General features: G+C 40.7%; 2 protein-coding genes across 6 annotated transcripts in view; one reads left to right on the forward strand and one right to left on the reverse strand.

Moving 5' to 3' along the window:
* The window catches only part of POLR3F (RNA polymerase III subunit F), a 31,279-nt gene that overhangs the window by 10,358 nt on the left and 6,036 nt on the right, over positions 1–14,885 (forward strand). For 4 of the 5 annotated variants that reach the window (XM_045445427.1, XM_045445422.1, XM_045445423.1 and 1 more), the window contains 2 exons: positions 963–1,154; positions 2,172–3,835. In XM_045445427.1, the coding sequence (XP_045301383.1) occupies positions 963–1,154; positions 2,172–2,249 (270 nt within the window). In that variant the 3' untranslated portion in view covers positions 2,250–3,835. Of the gene's footprint in view, positions 1–962; positions 1,155–2,171; positions 3,836–14,885 lie in introns of those variants that run through there. The other variant, XM_045445424.1, reaches the window with a different exon arrangement.
* On the reverse strand, positions 5,088–13,210 carry RBBP9 (RB binding protein 9, serine hydrolase). Its single transcript, XM_045445428.1, has 5 exons — positions 13,045–13,210; positions 11,787–11,829; positions 10,638–10,743; positions 7,251–7,336; positions 5,088–6,853 (listed from the first exon to the last, which is right to left on the reverse strand). Exons 1-5 carry the CDS (start codon positions 13,141–13,143, stop codon positions 6,627–6,629), a joined length of 561 nt encoding a protein of 186 aa, XP_045301384.1. The 5' UTR covers positions 13,144–13,210; the 3' UTR covers positions 5,088–6,626.

Here is a 14,885-nt window from a genome sequence, read left to right on the forward strand (position 1 = left end):
TATCCAACTTGTAAGAGGCGAGTAGCGTCATCAGCATATTCTTTTGAAGACCTATATAAAGACATAGTGCTGGATGCTTTTCAGAATCAGAGAAGAAATTGAATCGGCCATTTGGACAAGCTGTTTTCATTTCCTAGACCCCAGATTTCTCATTTATTTAAAATTTTTTTTTTAATGCTTATTTATTTTTGAGAGAGAGACAGAGTGTGAGTGGGGGAGGAGCAGAGAGAGAGAGGGAGACACAGAAGCTGAAGCAGGCTCCAGGCTCTGAGCTGTCAGCACACAGCCCGATGCAGGGCTCGAACTCATGAACTGCGAGATCATGACCTGAGCTGAAGTCAGACGTTTACCGACTGAGCCACCCAGGTGTCCCTTATTTAAAATTTTTTTAATGTTTATTTGTTTCTGGGAGAGAGAGACAGAGCGTGAGTGGGGCAGGGGCAGAGAGAGAGGGAAACACAGAATCTGAAGCAGGCTCCAGGCTCTGAGCTGTAAGCACACAGCTTGATGCGGGGCTTGAACTCATGAACCGTGAGATCATGACCTGAACTGAAGTCAGACACTTAACCGACTGAGCCACCCAGATACCCCACACAGATTTCTCATTTATATAAAAAACTAGGAATTTGGACAATTTGATATCTAAAATAACTTTATGCTTGAACATTTTATAAATCCACATCAAGTTCTTGCTAAGGAAATGTTACTTTATAAGACTTCTAGATTTTACCTAAGGGTAGAAACATAGAAAGAAAGTATCAAATACAGATGAGGTTAGAGTTCTGTCCTTAGCATTTCAGTGCTTTGTGCTAGCTTGGGCTGTTCAGTTCTGTGCTTTAAATCACCCATCAGCGCAATGCTTCCCCATTCATGGCGGAGTTGCGACCCTTACTGTTTAAACACCCTCAGATAGGATGTCTTCTTGTGCTTTCTGTGTCCTTTCTAATGTGTCCCCTTTTCAGGTAGAATTGTCCATGGAGGACATTGAAACTATCTTAAATACACTCATTTATGACGGGAAAGTAGAGATGACTATCATCGCTGCAAAAGAAGGCACAGTTGGAAGTGTGGATGGACACATGAAACTGTATAGAGCAGTCAATCCTATCATCCCGCCCACAGGTTTGGTCCGGGCCCCCTGCGGACTCTGCCCGGTGAGTTAAAGTGGCTTCATTTCACACCTGACTGCCACCAAGTGCAAATGCCACATAACTTACCAGCAAGCACACCCCAGTTTTCTGATTCTCAGAGTTGACCAACAGCTGCTCAAACCTCCACGTAAACTTTGATGACAGGCCTTTGATGAACAAGTCATGGCTTTACATTCCTTTTTAGAATAACCAGGTTAGGGAAATTTGTTTTTCTGGGTTTGGCCCTATAATGGACAATTTTTAACGAGGGCTAATCATTTAACCTAAGTAGGGAGGGAAATAGGATTTGCTGAGAACGTGTCACAGGCCAGGTATGTTCTTGAAGATTTATGTGGTCTCATTTAATCTCCTCCTGTCCCTTGGAGCTAGTGGTGTTATTTCTGCATAAGCTTGAAGCTAAGGAAGATACAAGATATACAGCTTAGAAGAATCAGGATTCAAACCCAGAGATGTGCTTTCCCCTGCAGCATACCCCAGCACTCTCCATCCATCCGTTCCCATTTACTGCTTGCCAGCTGCGTGCTGCAGGCCCTGTCCCGGCCCTCACAGCTGCTGTTTTATTTCTTTATACTGGCCCTTGTCTATATGCCTAAGCTGTCTGTATGCTCGTGTCAACTCCTAGGGAAAAAAGCGAGCATATTGGGAATTCTGCTTAGCACCCTTCACAAAAAAGAATGTAGTTAAACACGAAACATTTGCCTAGTCAAACACACATACAGATCTGCTTTCCTGTATCCCTGTTACCTGCCAATAGCCTTTGGGCCAGTGGGCAGAACATGTCATCTTAGTGCTACAGTGAGAGGTCTCTCACTAACTAACTTTATAATCACACAGCAGGTCCTACTACAGCTCTAGTCTCTTTCAGTTTCAAAGTGTCACTTTTAATACCACTTTAGAGAATGGTTGGGTCTTGGATATGTTGTTAACAAAAAGGATAGTTGTAGTTGACACTTAAGACTTTACCTATAATATAATAATTTTAAAACTCTCATTTGATTGTAAACTTTTTTCTTTTTAAAGGTTTTTGACGACTGCCATGAAGGTGGTGAGATTTCACCATCTAACTGTATTTATATGACAGAGTGGCTCGAATTTTAAGAGAGCTAGGAACTTTACTGACATTTTGCAAATGAAGTTACTTTGAGAGCAAATAATTTAATTCGTGATGGAACATCAAATACCCTTGAAAGCAAACTTCACAATAATGGATAGACTAGCTGCTATGAAAAAATATTTTTTTATCTATGAAGACTAAATTTATAATGGCAGAGTAGCCAACGGAATATGAAGCAGGTAAGGCTAATACTGAAATCCATTCTTCGATAAATACTTAGAACTTCTGGAAGACCACCTTCTGAAGCCTTCAAGACTTGTGATGGTTCATGGAAAAAGAAGCCAATAAATCTAAATTTGCCTAATACTATGATAATGGCTAGAGCTTAAAAATGCCCTTTTCCAAGTTAGTTATTAAGATCTTCATTGGAAATTTTTTACATCTACTTCACTATTGCCATTTGTTTTCTCTTTCCTCAGTGGTTTCATTGAGAAGTAATTAAAAGTGATGGGGCAGGAATAGCACTTAGGGAAGAGTGGGGAAGAGAGTGGAACATCTCTTTTCTGCACATTATTAATTCCTTATGTCAGAAATATTATTTCAGAGGATTATGCCTTTGTACTTACCTCAAATGCAAATGATGACTATTATCAAGGATTTTTAGTGCATAGTTAGATTATTCTCATCTTCAAGAGAATGTTTTCACTGATCTTTTGTTAAAGTCTTCCAAGTTTCATTCTGTGGTTCAATAGTATTATTTGCTAGAACTGCCCCATAATCCATAACCCTCCATTCGTACTTCATTGTGAGCAGGATACCATTCTTCTTTTCTTGTCCTATTTTAGATTTGTTTCCTTATTCTCTTCTAAAATCATGGTGTAATTAGTCTAGGCTAAGCAGAAAGCCATTATAATTGTTCTCAGTTCTAATAGTACTTCCAGTCCTAATCGTTAGCCATAGAGAGAACATTAGGTTATTCAGTGTACTGTTGCACAAAAGTTAGCTTTTTAGGATCTCAGCTATTATATTTTCACATTGTACCTCCACTCAGTGATTTCTGTGTCCAAGCCAAAAGTATGGGACCAAGGGAAAGGAATTGCAGGTCAGCTACTACTGACACTGGAGTTCAACTACCAGTTTGGAGATTCTCCAAGTGGGCAACCATCAGAAGGGTAACTTTGAGATAAATGGGATCAATAAAAGGAAATCAGCTCAGTAACGAACTAAGAACCAGATGGAGTTTGTGGCCAGCTCTATAAAATAGCATTCGATGACACCAGCACTTTGAAACAAGGATCATTTCAAGTATTAAATATATAGAAGATACAGAAGAATCTAGGAGCCTGAAACTACACAAGCCTTTCTCTTCCACCCCCAAGGAAAGCTAGAATAGTAAGAACATTATTTGTCCTTCTTGGAACCTGGCCTGTCACAGAGGCGCTAGTCTTATTTAATGAGAAAACTGAAGTTGGGGGGAGAGGCAGATGTAGGGAGAAGGAAGCAGTTCATGTATTAACTACAGATTTTGTATTATGTCTTGATAGCCAAAGATTGGTTTTTAAAGCTTACAATCAAAGGCTACAACAAAAGTTCATTGACTCACCAGAATAAAGAGACCCTTTAAATGGTTTTCCCATAGCAGGTCTTTCATTCTGAATATTAACTGAAGGAGAAAAGAGACAATAGTTTAAAAATATAGCACCTCTGAGGGCGCCTGGGTAGCTCAGTCAGTTGAGCATCCAACTTTGGCTCAGGTCATGATCTCGCAGTTCTTGAGTTCGAGCCCCACTTCGGGCTCTGTGCTGACAGCTAAGACCCTGGAGCCTACTTTGGATTCTGTGTCCCACTTTCTCTGCCCCTTCCCCACTCATGCTCTGTCTCTGTCTCAAAGATAAATAAACGTTAAAAAAAAAACCAAACAACAGCAGCTCCGATATATAGTTAAATAGATATTTACCCACCAGAAGTAAACTTTGACCAAAACAAATTATGGGGCTCTAGACTCATGACACCAAAAAAAATTAACAAAAAAAAAAAAAAACAAAAAAAAATCAAATTGTGGTGAAGTCCTAATCCTTACAGTTGATTTCCATTTAGTATAAGGTATTTTGGTCACCTGAGAAGAGATACCCCCTGAAGTCTGTCATGGCCCTTCTGTTCTGCTTACATGATCATAGGGAGTCAGACAATCCTGAGAGACCGTGATTCAGTGGTTTAAATGGATAGTTTATGTGGCATTCTTCTATAAAATTCCTCTGAGCTTCGTTTGATGAGGAGTAAATTTTATGAGCCATGATTTTTATGGTGATCAGCTGAGTAAAAACTAGTCAAACAAGTAATTTCAAGTTGAGTGACTTTTACTTTGAACTATTACTCATTATTAGATTGTGGGTAAGGGAAGAAAATACATGCCCTAGATTACTGCTGCTGGACATTTTATAGTGACAGTATTCCACATATGCTGTTCAGTAAAAGTACCCCCTTGTCACTTCGTGACTGTTAAGACTTGAATGAAGAAATGAATTCAATTTATGGCTACCTGTGGTTACTGGCTACCATATTATATAGCACAATCCTTACAGTCACATAGGTCTATGTTAATTATAGGAATGAAGGATATCAAAATTATTTCTCACTTGTATGTATTTCTCTGTGGAGAAAGAGGACAGAATATTATTAACTGTTATTTGTAGTGTAAGTTTGTAATTTTTTGAAAAAGGACTTCAGAAAACAAGGCCAGGAGTAAGTAGAACGATTACTAATTCCAAACAATTCAAATAGAATCAAACTTTGGTTATAGACTTGGTCAAATCAAACATCTTTAAGAAAATTACTACTCAATTGATTTATCTAATTTGCTTCTCACTAACATGTCAAATGAGTTGTTTTAAACATAGTCATTTTAATTATAAAAGTAATACATGTTCACTATAACAAACTCAGTCCCCAGGTGTACAAAATAAAAAGGAGACTTCCTTCACACTGTACCTAAAATTCCCATTCCCCAAAGATAACTGCTATTAAAAGTTTAGAGTCTTTCCATTTTTTCTTTGAACACATTTAGAAGCCAAGACTTTTCAGGTTAAAATGGTGGCTTTGAATCTCCTGTAGACATAAATAGTGAGTTAATTCATATTTTTGCAGCAAACATAAGGTTCTGTAACATGTACAAAGTCACTGGAAATTGTTTTGAGTCAATACTTAGGGATTGTAACAGCCAAAAAATATTGGAAAGAAAAAACAATTTTTTTGAAGGAGTATGATCAGAAGAAAAGTGGAATGATGCTTGAAAGTGAGCTAACGGAACATAGAATTTAAAAGGTAGACCTCTTTACAGAACAAAATTTGAAGTATGGAAAGATTACTTAGAATTTTGTAACAAAATCTAAATTGTTCCCATGAATTTCATCCTTTGACATTAAATTCATTTCTCAGGCTTAGAGAGAATCATTTAAAGCATCTGGATAAGTTAATTCCTAATGGCAGAGGTCACAAATGGGCGGCTTGGACTTTGTGTGTCTTGCAGTGTTTGTACATTTTTTATTTACGCTGTCGTTGTCGACTTATGTAATCCATATGTACATATATTGGGCATAATTCATATACATAGAAACTGTGTATATAAACATATAGTCCCTAGATATGAAAACCACTGCATGAAGTTTTTCCCTCAAAAAATCAGAAAATTGGCAACACCCTGCTACCTTCCCAGATGGCAACAATTTAGAAAGGGCACGAGTTCTCCATGCTGCCCAAATTCCCACCACGCTGGTCTAGCACACATCTGGTTGGCTATGCTGACATATTTGTACAGGCTGGGCTTCTGTGCCCTGCCCGACCTGGCAGACCCAACTCTTAGATCCATATGTATCCCTCTCCCTCAACATGTTTGAAGGACTGGGGCAGGGGTCAAAGATGAAGGCCCCAGTCTGGGTTTAATGTCTTGGGCCAGCTCAGAACAGCTAGTGTTCTGAGCTCTAAGCCAACACTCTGGATCTTTAGTCGTTTTCCTCACCCCACCCCACCCTGCCAACTAGAAAAAGGTTCATTTCAAAGAGGAGTACAACTCCTACAACATACACAAACTAGTTTTAATGTGAACTGGGAATCAGGAAAGCTGGATTCCACTTCTGTCTTACTCACTTTGGACAGATAAAGGTGGTTAAACTGTCCTTATGTCCCTGATCAAATGAGAAAAATACTGCTTTAGTTCATGGCAGTTTGTGAGATAGAAATCCAATGGAAAATGGAAACGCAGTTTGTAACTTAGTTTGAATATTGAACTTCTGGGTTATTTTTCCGGAACTTTGATCTGTTTTATGTGTCTACTAATCATCTCATAATAGATAATTTTTATCTATTAATAACCTGATCATTGCTCTACCCCATACTGGAATGTAAAATAGCAGAAGTAATCCTACCTATGCTGGTACTTTCAGCATAGACTTTACCACGCTAATCAGTTCATGAAACTCCATATTCTGAAAGTGGCCACGGTCAGTGAATCTGTACAATTTGGCTTCCAACCTATCAGCCACTTCTTGTTGTTCCTTCCAGGGAAGGAAAGGATCATCAGTGGAGCCAAACTGCACAATGTAAGGGCAGTTGGCTTTGATCTTCTCCCACTGCCAGGGACGGCTGAAGTATCCTATGGGAAAAAAAATATACATATAGCCTATTACCGCCCATGGATAATTCCCATTCTAGCCATGGTAAAATATCTAGTGGAGACCATAGCAGACACACAGAATCCGAGCCTGTGAGTTACAAGTCCATTAGTTTTCAAATCTGTAGGGCTTAATACCATAGCTACTTGTGAAGGGGCGTATGTGGCTCAGATAAAATCAGGCCTCTAGGGTTCAATGCATTAGAAAATGGTCTATCACCTCTCAAAGGGTCTAATTTGTAAAAAAGAAGGGCAGCAAATGTTTCTCATCTGTTACGAGAGGGTTTTTTTTAGCCTATTCAAAAGCCAGTACTGTTTAACCTGAACAGGTAGCCCTGTGATTAGAGGAAGGGCTTTTCTGAATCGGTTTCAAACTTACCACTGGCACGCTCGTTTTCATCCCCCAAGTCAGAGGTATATGCAGACACTAACACAATAGCATATACTCGGTGTGTTTCTGCATACCTGGAGAAAGAGAAATGATGTCAACTAATACTTAATGTTAAATCTGATTGCCGAAAAGTAAAAAAAGAAACAAAAACAAAAAAACACATGAAAACTCATTTGATCTAGCTTACAGAAAACAGGTGCTGTTGAGGTTAATTTAAAAAAAGTAAGGAAACTACAGAACTCCAAGCCCAGTGGTTAATAAATTACCCTTGGCTACTTGATGAGTTTCTACTTATTTTTCAAGGTAGTCCAAACCTCTTTGGTAATCCTTTCAAAAAAAACAAAAAGTGGGGGCAACTGGGTGGCTCAGTCGGTTGAGTGTCCAACTTCGGCTCAGGTCATGATCTCGCGGTTCATGAGTTTGAGCCCCACATCAGGCTTGCTGCTATCAGCCTGTCACAGCAGAGCCTGCTTCAGATCCTGTCCCCCTCTTTCTGCCCCTCCCCTGATTGCACTCTCCCCCCCCCAAAATTTTTTTTTTTTTAAGTGTAATCATTCTCTTTGATGTGCCTATTAACCTACCTTCAGTATGCATCAGCATTGCTTGGTTGGTTAACATGTAGATTCAGTCCTGGAGCATCTGATTCAAAGTTGGTATGAGGCCCAGGGATCTGCATCTTAAGGCATGACACCTCCCCCACAACCCGGATGACTAATACAAGTGACCTGTGAACCGTATTTTATGTACCATAGTGGAAACGTACCTCTTTTGCTGCACATTCCACATTGTATTGTATTACTCTTTGTGTTGTATTATATCTGTCTTCCCCAATAAACCTTCAGCTCCTTAAGGGCAGGTGTGAGCCTTCTTGATTTCTATGACCCTGGTGCCTAGTACAGTGCCCACAAGCAGACACTCGGCAAAGATTAGGCTAGGGAAAGATGTGGAATAGTAATAGCTTCAAGGGGCCTTTGTGCCAGGAAAAATTTAGGGTTGGTATTTTGTTTTGCAGTCTAAACTTTTTGCCCAACAATTTGTTTTGAAAAATTTCAAACCTACGGGACAGTTAGAACAACAAGCACTTGATTCATTAATTTTACCACACTTCACACCTAAATACATCAACTGTGTCCCCTAAGAACAAGGTATTCTCTTACATATCCACAGTGCCATTATTACACCCAGTACATTTAACACCGAGACAGTAATACACAGATCCTGATAATGGCGCTTGAACTCACAAACTATGAGATCACGACCTGAGCCGAAATCAAGATCCAGACACTTAAACAACTGAGCCACCAAGCACCCCAAAACTGCTTTTCAATCCTAGATCCAGTCAAAGATCACACATTGCACTTGGTTTTCATGACTCTTTAGTCCCTTTTAAATTTTTTGTTTTAAACGACATTGACATTTTCTAAGAGTTTAATAAGCCAATGAATTGTCTTATATATCACCCCTAAATTGAATTTTTTGTTTCCTCGTGATTAGACAGAGGTTAAACATTTTTGGCAAGAATACTACATAGGCAATGTGTCCTTCCCACTCCATCACATCAGAGACACACAATGCCAGTGTCCCTTTATTGGTGAGATTAAGTTTGATTACTTAAGGTGATATCAGATATCCATTGTAAAGACACAACTGTCCACTTTGTGATTAGTAAGTAATCCGCAGGGTGGTCCTCTGTGGCTCTACCAATATCCTTTTCCCCTACCATCTTATACCACATACTGGCATGTATTTTCTCCTTGCCTACCTTAACTTTAGATGTTAATTTTTAGGTTGCAGACAATCCTGCAGTGAGTTTATTTTTTATTTTATTTTTAAGAGAGAGACAGAACGTAAGCAGGGGAAGGGCAGAGAAAGAGGGAGACACAGAATCTGAAGCAGGCTTTAGGGTCTGAGCTGTCAGCACAGAACCTGACAAGCAGGGCCTGAACCCACAAACCGTGAGATTATGACCTGAGCCAAAGTCCGACGCTTAACCGGCTGAGCCACCCAGGTGCTCCAGGGATCTTTTTTTTTTTTTTTTAAGTTTATTTATTTTGAGAGAGAGAGAAAGAGCATGAGCAGGGGTGGGGCAGAGAAAGAGGATACCAAGCAGGCACTGCCCTGCCAGCACAAAGCCCAATGTGGGGCTCGAACCCATGAACCATGAGATCATGACCTGAGCCAAAATCAAGAGTCAGACACCCAACCGACTGAGCCACCCAAGGTGCCCCAGTTACAGGGATCTTTAAAAGAAGGCACATCTGGGGCGCCTGGGTGGCTCAGTCAGTTGAACATCCAACTTCGGCCCAGGTCACGATCCCATGCTTCATTGGTTTGAACCCCGCATCGGGCTCTGTGCTGACAGCCTGGAGCCTGGAGCCTGCTTTGGGTTCTGTGTCTTCCTCTCTCTCTGCCCCTCCCCTGCTTGCACTCTGTCTCTCTGTTTCCCCAAAATAAATAAATATTTAAAAATTTTTTTAAAAAGAAGGCACATCTTTATTAGCCAATAGCCTGAGAAAAATTCAGTTGGCCTTGAGTTGGTACAGATTTCAGCATAAAGGGATTTCTTCATTTTCCAGACAACCTTTGGCAGCTTATGAACACTAAGCTCCACACTGGAAAGCATTATCTCATAGCTTCAAATGGCAGAAAGGCTATGGAATTTGGCAGGGTTCCCTGACATGCAATTTATATGCCAGCCTGAGCGACTGCTTGGGACAAGAGGTTACACAAAAACTATTATTCCTTCCTCATCCAGCCTAGCAAATGTGCAAGAAACCCAACCCTAATATGCTTATTCAGCCAGCTAAGTCCTATCCTCTAGGCCTCATAAGCCTAAAGGGAGAGACATGATGTTATAACCGAGAGCATCAGGAAGTATCATGAATCCTAAGGACTGGGGGGGGGGAGTGGTGGAGGGTGGGTGTAACAGCCTCTGCCCTCCAACAAATATTTATTTAGCACCTTAGCACCTAGCATATGGCAGACACTCTTCTAGGCACTAAGGTCCCAGTGTCAGAGTGAACAAAGCCCCACCCTCATGTTGCTTACATTTTTATTGGCCAGAGACAGGCAAGAAATAAACAAGACATCAGATGTTGAAAAGTGTAATAGATTAAAAGAGGGATACCAAGATATAAAGGGGATAGGAGCCATTGTTTCATTTGGAGTGATTAGAGGAGGCCTCAGTGAAAAGAGACATTAAGTAAAGACTTAAAGAAAAGAAAGCCATGCAAGTACCTAGAAACAGTATACCCGGTAGAACAGGGGCCAGCACAGGCCTAAGGTAGGTACAGAGTTGGCAAGTTCAAGGAACTGCAGTGAGGTCTGTAAGCCAGCTGGAGCCCACACAGGGTGACTATTGAACAAGGATCGCACCTCATGGCTGCAATGGCCCCAGAACTGTGGCCTATGATGATGGTCTTCTCATCACAGTGCAGCTCCGTCTCCATGAAGGGCAGCCAGATGCTCTCTCGAGCTGTAACTAAGGTTCGGGGTAAAGAAAGAGTGTCATTTGATAGGGACAGTCTTAGTCTAATACCACCCCACCTTTCTGACAGAGGACTACTTAGCATTTCTCAACTTAAGAACTTCAGGACCACATAAGAGACGGGGCTGTTTCAATAGAGCCAAAGATTTATATGTTGCTGTTTGAGAGACTCAAGTCCATAGTTTTGCTATATATATATATATATATATATATATATATATATATATATATATATGGCTTTTATTTTTTTTATTTTACCATGTTCTTATAAGAAAATACTGAGGAAATAATAAAAATATAATTCTGCAGCTTTAATGTAAACTTAAGAGATAACTCTAGGGGCACCTGGGTGGCTCAGTCGGTTAAGCATCCGACTTCAGCTCAGGTCATGATCTCATGGTTCATGAGTTTGAGCCCCGCATTGGGCTCTGTGCTGACAGCTCAGAGCCTGGAGGCTTCTTTGGATTCTGTGTCTCCCTCTCTCTCTCTGCCCCTCCTCTGCTCATACTCAGCCTCTCTCTCTCTCAAAAATAAATTTACAATTTTTTAAAAAAAGAAATAACTCTAGACAACATTCTCAAATTCACATGTATAAATATGCTTTCTTTCCTAAGAGGAAATTCCTGACACAAGTCATGGGCATAGTCAGAACAAAAGTGGCAGTGTTACATTTTGAAATATTTGGATCTCATATAGGTGCTGTGAAGTTTTATCATATCTCTGTCTCACATGAAACACTCATACATTTTGCCTGAAAATATCTGTTGAATCTGTTGACTTATAGAAGGGAGAACTGAGTTGCTTAAAAAGTGGAAAATTAAATTTTACCAAGCCTGGGTGCTTTTCTCGATCCTTACTAGAATTTTCTATGATGCTTTTTGGTTTACACCCTTTTCCCCAAACTACTTGCCTTCATTCATTCTTAGGTATATATTCCCTTTGGCTTCTCTACTATGATATTCCTGTTCTATACCAGGAAAATGGCAAGATCAAAACCCAACATGATGAGGCTATTTAAAAACATGTTTGAAACTTACTTGGGTCAGGCATGTTTTTAGCCAAACACTGGAAACCAGGTATCTATGACATGAGGGGAAAAAAAAGCTATAATAAAGAGCTTAATTACAACTAATACTTTGCTAATAAGAAATGAGACACCTGATATGATCTCTATCAATTCAATAAGTCTTTGCTTACATTATGAAATGAAGCAGGTTAAGTGCCATTGGATTCCATGTGAACAGACAATCCCTCCTGATAAACTGCCTTCTGTCTGTAGTTCTTACCTAGCCAGCTCTGTACATATTTGCATTTGTACATCTCTGTTTATCACCGTAGGCATGTATCTACAGAGGCATCATGAATGAATGCATTCTAGACAAACTGGAGTCCAAAAGACTGTGCACCAGGAAGTAGGTAAAACATGGTACAAAATGTGGTACAGAAAGTTGGAGATCCCACCCTCTTGGACAACTTCAGTCCTGCTCTTTTTGATCTGTAGCTCTGGCCTTGGTTTTCAGCCACAACCTGAAATTTTCTTCTAGACACATACTCTAGAGCTCTAAAGGATGGCAACCCAGGAAGCAGTCCTATTGACTGGTTATGGAAGAGGTTAAAAAAAAAAAATCAAGATGCACAAGACAATTACAGTGGGACACAACGCCATTTGTGTAAAGCTCACAAAGAAACCAAATTAAATAAGATATTGTTCAAAGTATACCCACATAGCTGCAAAAGTATGTTCATTTTTAAAAGAGGAGCAAATGAAAAAAATTTCAGGGAAATGGGATTGCGGGGGGGCGGGTATACATGTGGCTTCCAAGGTATTGTTAATGTTGCAGAGTTTAGTTTGGTTATGGAGTCTCAGGTATTCATTACATTATACTTCACAATTTCCATGTATGTTACATTCATCTTTTTCCTACATTAAATATTACATACTGATTTTTTTTTTTTTAATCTGAGGCAGGAAGCAGAGAAGACAGAGATACACTTATCTAGTAAGCCCCAAATCTGAACCAGCAACAGATGCAGAGAGACAGGGGGTGCTCTAAGAGGTGGTGCCTTGTACTCTAACCACTGAATCTTCAGAGAAGTCTTCCGGGCAGTTTTATCCACCAAAATTCTGACCACTAGTTCTAGAGTTTGAGACAGGGCAGCGGGGAGAGCGGAGAAAACACAGGGCTTCGCTGAAGGGGTGGGGGGCTGGGGACGAGGTGAACACACGTTCAAACTTCATTCCACTGTCCCCTCCGTCCCCTCAAGGCTCCCAGCGCAGTCAGGCTTGTCTCTTACCTGCTCCAGCCCCTTCTTCACCCAGCCGTACCAGCCGTGGGTGGCCACATCCCCACCTCCATTCCCAGGAACAATAACTGCCTTGTTCGGGGAAGCCATGAGCGCAGAGGGGCCGATGTCGACCAGCAGCAGGGCCGGGAGCCCGAGACTGCATCCGCTGGGAGCCTGCACTGTGGCATTCTGGGAATTGTAGTTCTGGGGCGCCGGTGGGTCGGCTCTTGGACTCTGGTCGCCCTTACTGAAGAAGGTGGCCAAAGCAAACTTCCGAGTTTCCAGCAAATATAAATCGCCTTTCACTTGCCTCTTGCTAGCGTTCTGGTCCCCTCCTCGCCTTATTTAGGACAGGCTGTCACACGCCCAAAATATACTCTCCCTTTACTAGAATTATGATATATTTCTATTGGAAAGTGTGGTTTTAGTTCCAAATATACAGAAATAACCTTTTTATGAGTTGAGGACTCGTGGAATTCTTATACTTTTCCTTCTGATTTTGAAACATTTGTTGCTAGTACAGTTGTCACTGTCAGCCCTGGTTGTTATTTTTCATTGCTTTCAATGTTGTCCTTTTAAAAGCTATCACCATTGGTGATAGCACATGGATAACATTCACAATTGACGTGAGGAACAAAGGCAGAAGAAAAAATTAATATTTCCTTACAACTTACAGCCCAATGACAAGTCCTTGAGACAGGCAAAGTGATATTCCTCTGGAAGCTCAGCTCCCTTGATGATGACAATTTGCTAAGGGCAAAAGGCAATCTTAGCTTAATGTTATTTGGACCTCCAGGATCCTGTAAGTCTACTTTAAACATAAAAAAATTCATTTGGAAACTTCCTTTATCTCTCCCCTTCCCCAGATATATGTTGACAATCGTACTGCAAGCTTACAGCCCCTTAATATACATCTGAAGGCTCTCGTGATTGAGTTTTTACTAAACAGTAATAAATGACATTTGCCTAACAGCAACTAGCCCCTCAGTGTCCTGGAAACCTTGTTGCCAAAATACCTTAGAGACTTTTCCTGTCCCTAACCCCCTCCCAACCTGAAGGTATATAATCAGTCACCGTCACAACCCCAGTGCAGCACTTTCTGCGCACGAAGTCTGTCTCTGTGCTTTAATAAAACCACCTTTTTGCACCAAAGATATCTCAAGAATTCTTTCTCCAAACCCCAATATTTTCCACATCAATACTTTAACAAATTTAGAGACTGGGAAAACTGAAGTAGCAATGCAGTGGTTTACCTATTATAATATGGCAGTCCTGAAATTTTAGGAAACACATATACCTTATAGATTTATCAAAATCTTTTATACTGGGGTGGGCAAATGTATGCTTACGTGGTTAAAAATGGGAATAAACAGGAGCGCCTGGGTGGCTCAGTTCATTAGGCATCTGACTTTTGATTTTGGCTCAAGCCATGATCTCCCAGTGGTGGGATGGAGCCCAACGTGAGGCTCCACACTGGGCATGAAGCCTACTTAAGATTGTCTCTCTTCCTTGGGACACCTGGGTGGTTCAGTCAGTTAAGGATCTGACTTTGGCTCAGGTCATGATTTCACGGTTTGTAGGCTGTGCTGATGGCTTGGAGCCTGGAGCCTGCCTCAGATTCTATGTCTCCCTCTCTCTTTGCCCCTCCCCTGCTCGTGCTCTCTCTCTCTCTCTCTTTCTCTCAAAAATAATTAAATATTGAAAATAAGTTTCTCTTTCCTTCTGCCCCTCCCCTGCTTGGGTGCTCTCTCTCTCTCTCTCTCTCTCTCTCTCTCTCTCTCTCAAAACAACAGCAAAAAATTAGAATGAACAGAAAAGTGTTTCTTATTCCTTGCCTCTCCTATGAACTT

Source organism: Leopardus geoffroyi, chromosome A3 (genome assembly GCF_018350155.1).
Source record: "Leopardus geoffroyi isolate Oge1 chromosome A3, O.geoffroyi_Oge1_pat1.0, whole genome shotgun sequence".
NCBI classification, from domain to species: Eukaryota; Metazoa; Chordata; class Mammalia; order Carnivora; family Felidae; genus Leopardus; species Leopardus geoffroyi.

Coding starts and splice junctions, on each gene's coding strand:
- RBBP9 (XM_045445428.1), bottom strand. CDS start 13,143: ATGGCTTCCCCGAACAAGGCAGTTATTGTTCCTGGGAATGGAGGTGGG. Junction 11,830..13,044: donor TGAAGAAGGGGCTGGAGCAG/GTAAGAGACAAG, acceptor CTCATGTCATAG/ATACCTGGTTTCCAGTGTTT. Junction 6,854..7,250: donor TGAAAACGAGCGTGCCAGTG/GTAAGTTTGAAA, acceptor TTTTTCCCATAG/GATACTTCAGCCGTCCCTGG.